Below are 15,724 nucleotides of genomic sequence, written 5' to 3'. Positions count from 1 at the left end.
AATTTTGAAATTATTTGTTACGATGAACTGACTTAAAAGAATATCTTCTATTTCTTGTAGGATACTCAGATATTTCTAGATAGAAATAAAAAAAGTAACTTTTCTATTATCTGCTGAACACTGTCATGTCAGCGCCCATGTTTTCGAAAACAATGAGACAAGACCACTAATGAATATTCATAGGTTGGAGGGTCGAGGCCTATCAATTAGACGAGTGCATGTTTTTTACTCTCAAGTACATATTTGGAGAGGTATTGAAAAAATATTTGCTGTGGCAAGTCTACAGATATAAAGAAATTATTTGATGAAAAAATTAGTTTCGAATTTTGCTAATTGGGTAATAGGGGGCGTGTTTTGAGTTTTTTCTGCCAGTTGGCTGAAAACAGTGGAAATATCAAAGTCTGTCTAATTTGTCGATTATAAAAAAATTTCCGTGGTCAATCACCAATTTCCATCGCACCAGTTACTCGCAAGACTAACCCGTATGTCATATCCGAATTTCAGTTTCACTACTTGACGCGTTCTTTGATGCGTCGCGGTCAAACATTGACAATTTAACTGCTAAAAGGCTTAAAAAATCAATTGTGGTCTTGTCTCCAATCAAATTCTCCGGCAAAAAACACGATTATAATCGCCTTTTAGTCCACCATGGTGGATGTGAGGACCGTCAGCTCTTCTGTATTTGAAGCATTAAGGGATGTTAACATTAAAGACCTGTTGGAAATCCCTGAGAAGGAGCTGCGATGTATTTTACCTTGCCTTGTTCGGATGGCACTTTGTGCTCCTCTTGACACTAGTGCAAAATGGAACACGGAAAGAAAGAGGATTCTCCAGATATTGTCTGGTCTAGAAGTGGTCAATGGATTGGTTGCATTGCTGTCTATAGATTTTCATGCACTTGAGCAGGATGCAAGAAAAGAACAGCAACTAAGGTAGAGAGATCTTGACCTCGGCTCGGGCTGTAGGCGTAAGGCTTTGTAAGGTCCAGGCCACTGGCTTTAGTACAGACCCCTGCCCAACTAAACTAGGCTTTGCCACAGGCTGATTGACTGAATTTTTTTTCTAGTACAAAAACCATTTATGCTGGTTTATTTCTTTTGAACAGCATTTAGCGGCCAGGGATGATGTCTATGTTTGCGATTACAACCATCACTATTAAATCCTCCAATTTCCAATAACCAATTGATTTCCAATTGATAGGCCAAGCATTGTCACCACCTTTATGCTAAGGTATTATTTGCAATACAACTTAAATACAACTTCTCGACATTTTCAGAGCTAAAATAGGAGGAAGCCAGAATGACAGCATCCTTATTTCCCAGCTACAGCATGGGATTGCAATTGAATTTGAGAGGAGTGATGCAGCAAGGAAACTTAGGCTTGTTCTTAGTGAACTTTTATTTGTTATGTCGCAGGTGGGTAAAATCATTTGTCTTGATGTGTACAACTTTGATAACTATTTGAAAGATACTTTACTTAATTTTATTATTTTCGTGTGAACACTTAAGTTTTAAATTGATTTTGAAATACCTTTCGTTGATGATACTTTCAGATTCGTGAACCTCGATCAGACTTTTACACCAAGTCTTCAGATTTGTTTGATAGTGAGGTCTATCTTGAGGAGGTGTCTGATGTCATGTGTATTGCACAAGCTGGTAAGACTGGATAATAAACTATTGTTTGCTAATTTGAAACACTTCTATTCTGGTTGGGTGATTGGAGAAAACTTGTTTTGGGAACACATGTTTGTTTATTGATTCTGGTTGTCCCATCCTATGAAATTACTGTAGTATAAATATGAGAAAGTGTTGATAAAACACCCCGCTACTTAACATGTTGCGCACTGGCACCCTGAAGAGATAGGCTCAGTTCAGAAAACTTTGCAAAATGTTTGCCACCATATTTGTTTGAACACCATATTACTATGTACATGTACTTTCATTTCTTTCTTTTACAGAGTTGCCCAACCTTCTGCCAATGACTGATGTGTCTGAGACATTGCTGCACATGAAAAATGGCAACTGGTTGTTAAGTAGATTGGTAGCAAATGCACCTGATAGTTTCCTTGAAGGTGAGATACTATTTCTATGTCTTACCTACAGACCGATATTTTTAGCTTGGTTGACCGAGACCATAATGGTTGTTATTGTGAAAGTGAGTTGCAATTACGTTATTGTAATCTTGTAACTGCTGCATGTGAAGAACCGAGAAAACCAACACTCTAGACCCATGGTGACACTTCCAAAGAATTGCATCTGACTCTGACTCAGATTTTGCTGATGAACTGTAAGTTTTGTGATTCATTTATCTTTGACTTTTTGTATGCAGTTTGTACGTCATTGGTGATGAATGGGGAGAAACAAGAGGAAGAGTCATTAGGCGGCCGGAAGAGATCAGACGCCCTTCAGATGTTGTGTGAGATGAACCCTGCTCAGATACTTCATGTCAGAGCAATCTGTGTTAGTAACTGTCGTCTGCCAAGCTTAGCGGTCCAGCTGACCCTGCATCATTGTCAACACTCAGAGGAGGACGGGGAGGAGGATGACAGTGGCGTCAATGAGCTTGTTTCCTTTATCAGTGGGTTACTCCTGGGCAGTGATACAAATGTCAGGAATTGGTTTGCTCAGTTTGTACGCAATGGACAAAAAGTAAGTATGAATAAGTTTACTGGTGCATTTTTGAATATCATTGAATTCCATAAAAAGCTGCTTATGAAAATCCAGAATATCTTATAAACTACTGAGTTAGGGTTGCAGATGATCTCCCTGAAACAAAGCCGGGGTACTTGTTTGTGTTGTATTCTGTTCTATTCCAGCTGTATATGTTGGCCATGTATTATAATTTTGAATTTTTCAGAAAAAGGAGACTTCCCCATCCACGCTGTCCTTCCTTCGCCAACATCTCCTTCAAGAACTGAACAAGTTGTTCAAAGAGGGCTCCAATAAACTCCCAGAAGAACATATTGTGCAGGCTAGTGCCTTTACCAGGCTTTACTGTGCATTGAAAGGAATAGCTGGATTGAGGTTAGTGACCTCTTTCAATTCAACATGCTAATGTGGTTAACATTGTGTCCCTTTTGTAATTGAAGACGCCGCCAAAATTTTTGTGAAAACAAGTCCATAACAATCTGATAACATCAATAAGCATAAATGATACCCTTCTGTTACATTCTATATTTTTGAAACAGAAATTTATCATTGTTGATTCTTTTCCAGGTTCAGTGATGATGAAAGCAAAGCCCTGCTGCGCCTTGTCACATGCCATCCACCGCCATCCCTGGGTGGTGTCCGATTGGTGACACTTGGTCTGTGTATGCTCATTGGATGTCCTCAGCTAATAAGGTAATTAGCTGTATTCTTATGGCTTCTCTTGTGATTCGATTGCCAATTGCAAGCCTGAACTCTTGTTCAACTTTTAACTGTATTGCAATGATCCAAATAACTAGCTATGATGAAACGAATCTTTTCTTTTACAGCAAATATACCAGGAACATCATACATCACATCATTTCTACACTATTTTTCATTGCAGTGGCCAAGAACCAGAGAGAACAGCAGTTGAATGGATCAAGTGGCTTGTGAAAGAGGAATCGAAATTTGAAATGTAAGGATTTTGTAAAGTCAATTGGTGAAGGTGCATGTCATTTTTATAATAGAGGATATTTGATGTTGAACCTTGAGTTCAGCTAGCAAGACTAGAACGGATGGAACCCCAAACCCTCAAGTTCCTCCCGAGGCATTGGCAGTCAAAGGTTACGAGTCATCTCTTGTCCGCCCTGGTGATTGTCCATGTCCCTGATCCTTACAGGAGGCGTTAGATGAGTTGTTTGATTACAGCAAACACCAAATAACCCCTGAAACACAACTAATGCTTTATTCTGTTTTCCAGTGCTAGTGGCGTTGCTGCATCATTTGGTGAGATGCTGTTCCTGATAGCGATCCATTTCCATGGCAATCAGACCCAAGCTATTGCCGAGTTGGTGTGTACGACCTTGGGGATGAAGAGTGCTGTGAAGGCAAACGCATTGTCCAGATTGAAGCAGATATTCACACAGGATATATTTAATGAACAGGTATATCTTTCTTCAGTTTCAATGAATTTATTCGTAGAATTTCAGAGTTTTTCAATAATACAATTCTGGTGAACGAATTTGAGGTGACATTTCTTGCCATTTCTTTCTGAATTTAAGTTGCTGTACTAAGAGAATTGATGTACACGTACTTTGGGAAATTTGTTTCTGATTACTGTCTCTATTGGAAATGATCCTGTTGTTTATGCTGATTTCTTGATATTACAGGTGGTGACTAGTCATGCAGTCAAAGTAGCAGTCACTCCACGCTTGAATGCTGACCTGGCAGGATTTCTCCCTATTCACTGCATATTCCAGTTGCTGAAGAGTCGAGCATTTTCCAAGCACAAAGTTCCAATCAAGGTCGGTATCAGATAGCGAACTGTGGACATATTTTTTCCTCTGTCATGAGTGGCCCAATCAGATTGTGTCTAGAAATCTGTTGAAAGTTGTGTTAGTTTTGTTTGGATCCGAGAAAGGTTTGGTGAGAACTCACAAAAAGTTATGCTCTCTTAATGAACTCCACACGCTGTTCCAGATCTTTTGAATTTTTGGCTAGAATTGAAAGCAAAGAAAAGTATAACTACAAGGACAATCTCTTTCTTCTCACAGGATTGGATATACCGGCAAATTTGCTCTTCGGCCCCTCCCCTGCATCCCTTACTGCCGCCCCTGATTGAGACATTCATCACGAGTATCCTCATGCCAAGCATCAAAACAGCTGGTCACACGAATGAACCGTTCACTGAGGAAGAAATCATCAGCATATTTAAGAGCTCAGCCTTGATGAAAACAAGCCAGGCAGATGCCATGGAAGTTGATTCGGACACGAATAACTTGGATAGTTTCACATCTCAGCTTCTGATGTTGTATTACATTCTGTTGTATGAAGACTGCCTCATGAGTAACATGAAATCAATAGGTAAATATTATCACTTTATTAATTTCATTTGGGGATTCTACCTAATTATTCTAAATCCTTACAAGACTTTTGACTGGGACTCATCAGAGGAGGGAAAGTGAATTCGCCAATCACCTCATTGTATGGTATTCTGATATGCTTTCACATGAATTTCAGTGGCTTCAAGTAGAAGGGTGAAGAGGTATTCCCAAAACCTCATATCACAGCTCCCGATCAAGTACCTTCTGCAGCAGGCCCAGCGAGAGCAACAACTCTATGCTGGTCTCTTCTCACCAATGCTAAAGTAAGTATTGAAGAAAGTCTTCTGATGAACCAGGGTGTTGAAGAAAGGTCACATTGCTGTAGTTGACAGAACCACTTCTGCAAGACCATGGTATTATTACTACATCACACAAGATGTGCATGTACCGAGTTGCAGACAGTCACTTTGGATTTAGTGATAAAGTCTGAATATGAACACCTGCTCCCTTCTTGACAGTCCATAGAAGCTTGTGTTTGTGAAAAAACAGGCTATGTCCTATGTGAGAACAGCTAGGTGCATGCTGTGCAAGAAAGGGGTCTAGCTCAACAGTGACGGTTTTCAGATTGTGTGATGCTATGCTGTGGTAATAATTCAGATTTTACTGTATTTGTTGATTTTGTCCTCCTCAAGGTTATTGGCGACCCACTTCCCTCACCTGTGTCTGGTACAGGACTGGTTGGATGAAGAGCTTCATTTCGATGTGAAAGGTCCCCACCATCCCGTTAATCTCAATGTTTCTGTTTGTAATGGCAAAACCATTCAGCAAGGTGAGAATCTTAGAATCTGGACCAAAAAATAAAATCAACCTAGAGCAAGGACAAAGCATAGTATTGAAACAGATAAAGAATACACCTAACTGAGTGACCATGAAGTAGAAGAAGCTGGATAGGAACACATTTGGGGGGTTACTTCTATTGACAATGTGGTTATTCATCACGTCTGTCCATCTAAACGTGCATTAGACTATTTAACATCTTTTCTTTTCTTGCAGCATTTGATTGTCTGGGTGAGTCCTCAACCCCACTCTTGATGCAGTTAGAATATCTCCAGTCCCTGCCCATGGCAGAAATCATCAAAAATGCAGACGTGATCATCGAAAATCTTCCAAAACTTTTGGAGGAGAAGGTCCCTCGAAAACTTCAGGATCTCGTTCAGAATATTTGGGTGCAGTTCAATACCGTCATGACAAGAAGGTGAGTTCATCTACCTGGGTTGTTCATCTCTTCCAGATCAGCACCCTAAGCGAAATTGTAAATTTAGAGTTAGATGGGCATTAAGAGTAAAATGTAGTAAAAGTTGGTTATTCTTAATTACAGGTTGAGAGTGATGACGGTCAATGCCCTCAGGTCCAATGGCATGCAAAAAGGCCTTCCTTACACCGAGGATGACATGACAGTAGATCCACTGATTGTGCTCAGGTGTGACGTCAGAGTATTCAGGTGTCCGCCTATTCTAGAGATAGTGCTCCGGACGTTGTTGTCCTACCTTCAGGCGTCGCGGGCCTACCTGACGTCTCACTGTCTCACAAACCCTATCCAGGAGAAGAATGGACCTAGCACTGCCAATCAGGAGAGGGAAGAGTTGAAGAACGCCCTCATAGCCACTCAGGAGAGTACTGCAGTTCAGATCCTGCTCGAGGCATGTTTGCCAAGGCCTGAGGAGAAGGTGAGCTTAAATCTTATGTTAATTTTGTTATAGAAGGCCAGCATTTTCCACGCTTTTAATGGCTTAAACCATCATGTTGCACTGAAGTAAGTAACAAAGTGCGTATACAAGAACAGAGCGAATGTTTGTGGCATGTAATGTAGAGAGGACAGGATGTGACTTTGTCTCATCTGGCGGGACAAAGTCACAACCTCATTTCCTGTATGGAAAAGAACACAGTACTCATTGATATCAACTACCTTGATGTACCTTTTCGAGGGAAACTTAAGTATGGTGTGATTGTTCAAGATTCGTGCATATTTGCTATAATTCTACAATGTTTCCAACTGTTTTTCAGGGGAAGGAAGAAGCCCAAAACAATCTGCGGGAAATTCACTGCCTCATTTGTTCACATCTTCACCAAGTGTTCATTGCTGATCCAAATCTGGCAAAGCTTGTGCACTTCCAGGTCAGTTTTGGGCGTTTTTGCCACTGTTTTGCATCCAGTTAAGATTCAGACATATAACAGTTTTCAGGATATTGCCCAAAAGCTATTTCATCAGGCCTTGTCTAATGAACTTTGAGAAACCTTCTGCATGTGAATCCATAAGAAGCAGAAAACAAATTTGTTAGATTGAATTTTTCAGAATAGAAGTGGTTTATTGAGGCCTCACAATCTCCTTTTCTCTTCAGGGTTACCCCAGTGAGCTCCTTCCCATGACAGTTCGTGGCATTCCCTCCATGCACATCTGCCTAGACTTCATTCCCGAGCTTCTCAGCCAACCGGACATGCACAAACAGATCTTCTCGATCGAGTTGGTGTCGTTTCTGAGTCTCCAATATGCCTTGCCAAAGTCATTGGGGATTGCCAAGCTAGCTGTTAGTGTCATGACAACACTCCTAGGAGGTAAGTTGTACCATCATTGTACAGTCCACGGATGGCTGCAGTGAGATTGGACATCAGTGTACTAAGTCTCCTCTGTATACTAACCTAAATGTTGTTTCACCTCTCATTTCCTTCTTCTTACAGTTTTAACGGCTGACAGTAGATCTAAATTCTTTCTACCCGTGCTGCCGGCCTTGGTACGGATAGGGCAAGCTTTCCCGCCTCTGTGCGAGGATATCATCAATCTCCTGACACAGCTTGGACATGTCTGTGCTGCTCACATCTCAGCCACGAGGAATAAACTGGTCACAAGTTCGAAACGGGACGAAGACGACATTTTTAGGGCACAACCAAACATTTCACAATCTACATCAGAGGACCACAAACTTTTTGAAGAGCTGACACACACCTTTTCTCAGATTGTTCAGAATACTGTCATAGTGAAATCGGTGACATGATGCGATTAGTGTAAAGACTTGAGGACTTGATATTTGTGTTGCCTTTTATACAAGACAGTGACATTGTCATGCATTTTTGTTGTTGAGTTATTGTGGTGCTGAGAGATATGAAGGACAGTGATATTCAGGCCCTCCTCTTTCAATCAAGAAAACAGGTTGTCCTGCAAAACTTGTGGTCTCAAGATGTTTCAGAATTGAACATATTAAATGCTTAAAAAGTGTTAATGGTTTGAACAAATAGTTGTGAATGATATTTCATTATGCTTTTGATATGAAACTTAAAAAGATGTGATGTGAACTTTGTTTTTGCTTGTATCTCTTATTCCATTTAAAGACATAGAACCAGTGGGATGATTGAAACGAATAAACCTTTCATATAGGAAGTCTGGTGTCTCTTGATGAATAGTGGGAATGTGTCTTTGGTCTTCTGTTTGAGATAGCAATCCTGTTGTCTCTGGAAGAATGGTAACATTGAATCTTTGGCCTTGGTCTCAGAAAGCAATCCAGATTTCCTAGCTCGTGACAGGAGGTGACAAAGTGTCTTTTGCTGTAGGATTGTGATTGCGAGCCTGTAGATGTCAGTGAATGACATTGTGTCTTTCCCTTAGTTTGAAATGGCAAGTATGGTGTCTCTTGACGAAAAGTGGTAATGTGCCTTTGGCCCTCATTTCGAGAGCAATCATGTTGTCTCCGGACGAATGGGACATTGCATATTTAGCTCTGACATGAGTCAGCATCCAAGTGTATTGGCGCATCTTTGGCCCTAAGTTTGAGATTTCTGAACGAAATGTGACATTGTGTGTCCAGCATTCAATGGGTTTGAGACAAAAGCAAGGTGTCTCTGGTCGAGAGTGGCATTATCTCTTTTGAGATAGACGGCCAAATTGTCTCTTGTGTCTTTGGCCACGGGTTTGAGACAGTAAGCATGTTGTCGCGGGAAGAATAATGACAATTTGCCTTGGGTTTGATATGACAAGTCTGGTGTCTTTTGCCCTTGGCCCTTGATTTATATAAGGTTTGACGAGCAGTGACAATTTGTCTCTGGTCCTTCATTTGAAATGAGCAGTTTCGTGTTTATGACGAATGGGGGAATTGCGTGTGTCTCTGGCACTGGGTTTGTGATAGTACGCCTGGTGTCTCTGGGCGCATGGTGACACTGTCGAGACAGCAAGTTCGGTGGAGTTGGGCAGCACTCTGTATTCTCTTGAAGAGTGAAGTAGTCACATAACGTCGTTGGGCAAATCCTGTGTCTCTGGACGAGACGCCAGGTAACAATGTCTGTGGTCCTTAGTTTTAGACACGTAGTAAGTGTCTTGGAGGAATGGTGGACTCGCGCGCGTCTCTGGCCGTGGGTTTGAGATAGCAAGCCCCGTAGCAAGCATGGCATAGCGTATCTTCTCTTAATAGCCATACACACCAAAAACGGCGAAGCTGTCTTTATAAACTGAGCCATGCATATCTCCATGTCCGTCTACCGCTGTGTCCGCCTTGTCGAGACAGGACCAATACCGCTATATTTTCCCGACACCGTGCAGATCAGATCAACACATAATTGCTTACAATAATTCATTGTGCGCGTCTCAATGATATTGTATATGTTTGAGATTATGACGATTATTATATCAAAGACTATTGAAAGAAACTCGCGTTAGTGCGTTCGCACGTATGAGTATGCATGGCTCATTTTATAAACATGTTAAGGACTGTTTCGTAGCTGTTTATTGAGAGGACATCCAGACTGTGTCAACGACGAACGCGAACGGTTTGGATGTGACAACTTACGAGTTGAGTCATTTGAGGTGCTCGGGAAGACGAGGCTAACATGGTGAGTCATACGTTCATCTTCCAGTCCTGTTGTGAAGGATGATACCCACCCAACAAACCCGACGTATGAGGTGAAGAGAAGGCACATACCGTGTCTTTAATTATTAGAGTGGTCCGGCTTGCCCTTTAACTCCTTGGTACTACAGCCAAGGTATTGGTATAAGGAGCAATCTCCCTCCCCATGGATTTCTCCACTGGAGTGGTCCAAATTAAATTCCCAGGCCAGATTACAGATAGTGTGCTGTAAACTAAGTCAGGAGCCGTCATCCCACCGCAATTTTGCGAACTGCCCGGCCCGACGGAAACTAGAGGCCAGAGGGCTTGTCACTCGGCTAAGACGTTAAGGGTGGGGTCATTCTTTTGCACACCTTCCTGTGGCAGTTTCTGTCGCACCAGAATAAACTGACATCCAGGTCTATACTGCGTCTTTCGTCGCAGGTTGGATATAAATATATATATAGAGACATCAATCCGACAGTAATGTATAGCATGATAAACTGACGGCTAAGGGCAGTTGAATCGAGGACCTATAATTATTCTTTTACATTTCAGGTGAGCCTAGAAATACGTCCCTTTCGGCTGTTCCAGAGGCTTCCCCTGTATCTCCTGAAGCTCCGTCTGACTGCCAAAAACAAGCCTGGTTATGTCATACTGACTCTGATCTTCTTCCTGGCTCTGGCAAGCAGTGTCTTCCTTGCTCTGTACCTGACGGCAACGTTCGTCCTCACATCGATTGGAATACACCCAGATTCACCGTCGAAGATTTGCCGGGCCTACAAAACCATTTTCCCGCCAGAGAACGCAGAGGCGTGGCTCAGACAGACGATACAACCCAAATACGACAACGCGGGCGAAATACCAAAAATAATTCACCAGATCTCATGGCATGCCGATGCGGGTGAAGACTTTCTGAGGAAAATGGTCAAATGGAAGGCTAGTAAAAAGTATCAGTACATATTTTGGACGCGGAATGACGTGAGACAACTTTTGACGGAGAAGTACCCACAGTATCTTCCACTGTTTGACGTTTTGGGTGATGAGCTATTAATGGCGCCTTTCATTTTACATCACTTTGGGGGAATATTTGTGGATTTGAGGTTGGAACCTACTGGGTCTTTAGATAAAATCCTGATGGACGGAAAATGTATCATCGCAAGAGTTCCCAAATTGTATTCAATGATTTTGTATAAGACTGACGTTACAGTGACGTCGTTATTCATGGCGTCCGTCCCACGTCATCCGTTTCTTGGCTACCTCCTTCTTCTTCTTCCAACCCAAGACACTTCGAAATGTCCTCAGGCGGAAAAAAGGACGGCACCTGTTTTACATAATGTGTTCAGCTCTTATAAGACAATATTGAAAAATATTGGGGAGGTCTCGCAAGAATTTGATGTAAAGACAATTCCCTCTAATAACGAGGTCGCAAATTGGTCCGATGTGAACACTATTTTGAGACAAAAGGCGGAGAAAAGGTGTCGGCATATCAATAGGCATTTTGGATGGAAAAATGAGGAAGACAAGAAGATTCCTTGCGAATACCTAAACAAACGTGACTAATGATACGCAATTATCAAGGATGTTAACACCGCGCACTCGACTTTGTCCCGGCCTTTGCGTGTGGACGGCACACAGCCGAGGCCCCTTGGTTGTCCTTGTCATGTTCATTGTAGACACCACCTCAGCCGCCAATTCAAAGTGCCATATGACATTGATGGTTTCAGAGATACAATTTTTCAAAGTTTAATAATTCTGTCATCAACCGACAATATCAGTAGGAAAGAATTTTTTTCGAACCGTGCGTACAAGGTTATATACTAGTATATGTGTCCCACTGTGGTTGACCAAAAACAGGCAGCTCAAAAAGGGACCTTTACTGTTTTGGGATGAATACAATACTCACTTGTCAGAACATGTGCCATACACGACTTCACGTTCATAGGATATTGTTCTACTAGCTTATCCAAGGAAGTGTTATTACTCCCTTTGATTATCCAAGGTAGATCTCATGAATGAATCATTTGTGATTTTGAGTGAACAGTATTGAAACGATGTCTTCGTCAAGATACATGAGTCTAACCTTAACTTAGACTGTCTTTACATTTCTACTATAAGCTAGTTGAAGACATAGGCCTACCGGCGTGTGTTCTATTATTTGTGGGCCTGATTGGTCTTCCGCTAAAGCTTGTCACCTCTTGGCGATAGGAGGATAAATGGTCGTCCAGGCTATTAGAGGACGAATAGTCGCCTGTCACAACATGTCCGTCCCAGGCTATATTGGAGGAAGAAGGGTCATCTGCCATGAAGCTTTTCACCTCCAGGCAATATTTGAGGACAAATGGTCTTCTGTCATCTCCAGGCTACAGGAGGACAAATGGTCTTTGGTCACAGCCTGTCACCTCCCAGGCTACTGGAGGACAAATGGTCTTCTGTCATGTCTGTCACCTCCAAGCTATAGGAGGACGAATGGTCTTCGGTCACAGCCTGTTACCTCCTGGCTGACCAGGAAAGGACAAATGGCCTTCCATCATCGCTTGTCACCTCAAGGCTAGTAAAGGATGATTGATGAATGATCTTCCATCATAGTTTGTCACCTCCAGGTCAATGAAAGATTAATGGTCTTCAGTTACAGCCCGTCACCTCGGGGCTACAGGAGGATATATGGAGTCTTTAGTCATAGTCCGTCTCAAGGAGCCTGACCAAGCCATGATAGAATCTTTATCAGAACACATAGAATAAGTTGAAAATTCTTGGATAAAGAATTTATTCTATATCATGTAAACATGAGACAAATATTTGTATGACATAGACATTTTCAGTCCAAAATGTACATGTATAACATGTACAATGTAGAGTACAAAATGCTGCTGGCTCATTCTGATGAGATTCAGATAGTTTATAAATGCAGTATGCAAAAGATCATATAATTCTAAAAAGCAAATTATAAAGAATAACAATGCAAAATACAATACATAAAATATTTGATCAATCTATCAAAAAAGACAGATAGCTTTGACCCACAGGTATATGTAGTACATCATTTCCAGTTAAAATGTATCTTGATACTACCTGTTCATGTATGGCTAAATATGGCAAGATGCTTTGACAAGATATCACTGGGTGAGTTTTGATTTCCATTATGGTTCTGCACATTACAAATTCTAACCGAAGACACACAGCAAAAAAGTTCATTAACAAAATGGCACAGAGCTTAGCATAACATGTAATCATGAACCATTAACCAAGAAAATGGAGACATTGTGTACAAAACTTGAGTAAAAATATGATGCTAAATGAAAATAAAGAGATCCTGAACAAATTCAATTCGATGCATTTTGTTCTAATGGCAATACAAATGGATGTACAACATGTTTCTGAACACTTTGTTGTTTGACCCCCCTTCCCTTATTTTAACTGTGCCGACCTATGAATTATGAGATAAAGACTTTCAAGCAGTAGAAAATCAAAGTTCTTCTCTGTAGTTATGCCTAGCTTGTCTTGCCCACTCCAAAGCCTCCCGGACTAGTTTCCTGAACTCATCAACATTCACCACAGTATCTGCATTGTGATTAGTTCCATCTGCCTTAACAAAGTGTAAATCCTTATGTTGATTATGCCACTCAAGATAAGGTCCCTTAGCTGTGAGTAAAGTTCCAAATGCTTTGTGGTTAGTTTGAGCCTCATATGGCACTAGCTGGACAGCACAGGTGAAGGGTGGAGCAAATAAGGCGTTGATGAGACCTGCACCATTCATTCCTATCAAGACACTGTATTTTTGGACAACTTCAATCTGAAATGGAAAAAAGATACTAATAGTCAGTATACAAGGTACTGTTTTAGGGAAAGAGCCAATTTTTCAGCTGGATGTGATCTGATCTGCTTCCACGACCTACCTGTTTCCGAAATGTCATCCCATCAAAGTTAATCACATCGATTTCTGTGAATGGCTTCACTGCTTTGATGATGTCATCCTCATTGAGAATCAACCTTCGTCCAGTCCTGGAAAGGGAATAAGGGCATGTTTTAATTAGAGGCGAACCAAGGAGCAGCTAAATAATACACAAGTGAGCGAATCAGGGGGAGAACATATGTTGTACTTGATTGGTCTCCAGGTGAAAAGTCCAGATCTAAACCAAATAAACCAAACTGTTTTTGCTCCATCACAGCCCCTTAAAACATATCACATACACTGAAAAATAACTAGAGCGGTCAAAGAAAAGTCACCCTTAGAGTAGGAGATTTAACTTACCTTTTAATCAGCCCAACTCTTATTTTCGAATGTGGTTGTGGCATCACTATTTGGAACTGATCCCTCACAAATTTTATGTATTTCAAGATGATGTCCTCATGTTCAGGGAACACTGTATAGCTTGATGTCTGGAAATAGTGAGAACTAAAAGTACAGATTTTGACTAATGATTTTTTCCAATTCAAAGGTAAAAGGGTTAGGCAGAGAAGTTTCCTTATACAGGTACAGTACATGAAGATTCTTAGAAAGAATGAATAAGTTCTACCCCACTTTCTGAAACAACAGGAGCCAAAAAGAACTTCAGCAGCCATTGGCATTGACTGGAAGTACTTCAGAGATTTGAAGTAAACATGCTTTTCCTGATTTGTAACTTGAAACTTACCCCAAAGCTTATTTCTCTAAAGCAGATATTCTGCCCTCTTGCCAATAGTTTTGCATTCAATGGCAACAGTTTGTTTCTGCCAGATATGAACTTCAACATCTGCATCCAGTAGATGGAACTGTTGTCAAATGCGGGTGTTTCCCAATCAAGTGACTGCAAATAAAGCAAATGGAAATTGAGGGACCATACATTCAAGAATCATCAGTTATGCCCTCTGAATCTTTCCTAAAACTGAACTAGTTCTAGGTAGAAGTTTGATGATCACATCACCCATCACTAACTTATGACTGCAGACAATAGATGGAATCTCAGGTCAAAAATTACCTCTAAACGTTCCTTTTCAACTGCTGGGATGATTACAACCGGCCTGTTCCTGTTTTCCTGCTTATAATAGATGGCTTTGAAAAGGGGCATCAAGGTGTCTACATGCATGTGGAAGTAGTTACTGTCATAGTGATAAAAGATGACAAATACATATCCCTTGTTGTGGACCTCATCACAAGTCACCATTGGCTCAGTGACTGTCTCTATAGGCCAAGGTTTATTAAGGAATCGTTCACTTTTTGCCCTCTTGGAGTTGATTTGAAATGTTTTTGATGAGGGATTGAGAAGAACGTTGCTGATGGAGTAGTAGTAGCCAGGATAATGGCCTGGATCTCTTCGCATCATGGAGCCAGGAAAAGCGGTTCGCCCTGGCGATTCAAAGCAAGTGGCACAGAAGACGATGGACAAGATGATGACGATATGATATCCCATCTTTGCCAATGTTGGTTGAATCTGAAAATATATCAAAGTCAAATAGATTATGCAGATTCGATCAATAGGTCAACAAACGAGACTGTGTCATGATGACGCCAATCAAATCAAGATTAAATTCAAGGCTGAAGAAGGAGGATCTGAATGACATTCCTACCCATTGAACAGATATATTAGGAAGGACTTAGTGCTCAATCAAAAGGTGATAATTAAAAGTCAAGCAAATTCATCACTGAGAATGGCATCCAGACAGGCTTGTTTTTGTCACACCCTGTAAGCCCTGTACATTTGTACACACTCACGCAGGCCGTGATACATCTACCAACTGAGGAAATAAACTTTATGGAAACGGAAAGACTTTTGAGCAGTATTACCAAGCGAGCAAACTTAGATAAAACTATGCTAGGTATAATAGCACTTTACTAAATAAATGATCAAGTTAAGACAGCAAAAATCGGCACTATATCGAAGAAAAATCTCAGGATGTCAAAGTGTGAATTTGACAACCTACCTTC

At 41.1% G+C, this 15,724-nt stretch overlaps 3 protein-coding genes across 3 annotated transcripts; 2 read left to right on the top strand and 1 right to left on the bottom strand.

The window, feature by feature from the left end:
- The first annotated feature begins 197 nt into the window (after positions 1–197).
- Positions 198–8,364, top strand: LOC135483232 (integrator complex subunit 2-like). Its single transcript, XM_064763901.1, has 18 exons — positions 198–932; positions 1,277–1,415; positions 1,553–1,655; positions 1,958–2,071; positions 2,329–2,648; positions 2,857–3,023; positions 3,216–3,341; positions 3,532–3,603; positions 3,889–4,072; positions 4,298–4,432; positions 4,682–4,991; positions 5,148–5,274; positions 5,644–5,780; positions 6,005–6,206; positions 6,330–6,678; positions 7,016–7,126; positions 7,351–7,564; positions 7,688–8,364. Exons 1-18 carry the CDS (start codon positions 649–651, stop codon positions 7,999–8,001), a joined length of 3,408 nt encoding a protein of 1,135 aa, XP_064619971.1. The 5' UTR covers positions 198–648; the 3' UTR covers positions 8,002–8,364.
- Positions 8,365–9,663: 1,299 nt separating this feature from the next.
- On the top strand, positions 9,664–13,146 carry LOC135483231 (uncharacterized). The gene is made up of 2 exons (XM_064763900.1): positions 9,664–9,826; positions 10,378–13,146. The coding sequence occupies exons 1-2, from the start codon at positions 9,824–9,826 to the stop codon at positions 11,380–11,382; spliced, it is 1,008 nt and encodes a 335-aa protein (XP_064619970.1). The 5' UTR covers positions 9,664–9,823; the 3' UTR covers positions 11,383–13,146.
- Positions 13,147–13,227: 81 nt separating this feature from the next.
- On the bottom strand, positions 13,228–15,711 carry LOC135483230 (protein O-linked-mannose beta-1,4-N-acetylglucosaminyltransferase 2-like). The gene is made up of 6 exons (XM_064763898.1): positions 15,584–15,711; positions 14,778–15,230; positions 14,454–14,606; positions 14,072–14,199; positions 13,716–13,821; positions 13,228–13,612 (listed from the first exon to the last, which is right to left on the bottom strand). Exons 2-6 carry the CDS (start codon positions 15,207–15,209, stop codon positions 13,286–13,288), a joined length of 1,146 nt encoding a protein of 381 aa, XP_064619968.1. The 5' UTR covers positions 15,210–15,230; positions 15,584–15,711; the 3' UTR covers positions 13,228–13,285.
- Positions 15,712–15,724: the final 13 nt, after the last annotated feature.

Source organism: Lineus longissimus, chromosome 2, assembly GCF_910592395.1.
Source record: "Lineus longissimus chromosome 2, tnLinLong1.2, whole genome shotgun sequence".
NCBI classification, from domain to species: domain Eukaryota; kingdom Metazoa; phylum Nemertea; class Pilidiophora; order Heteronemertea; family Lineidae; genus Lineus; species Lineus longissimus.
Note: the sequence above shows the minus strand (reverse complement) of the source record. Positions and strands in the feature narration are given on the sequence as shown.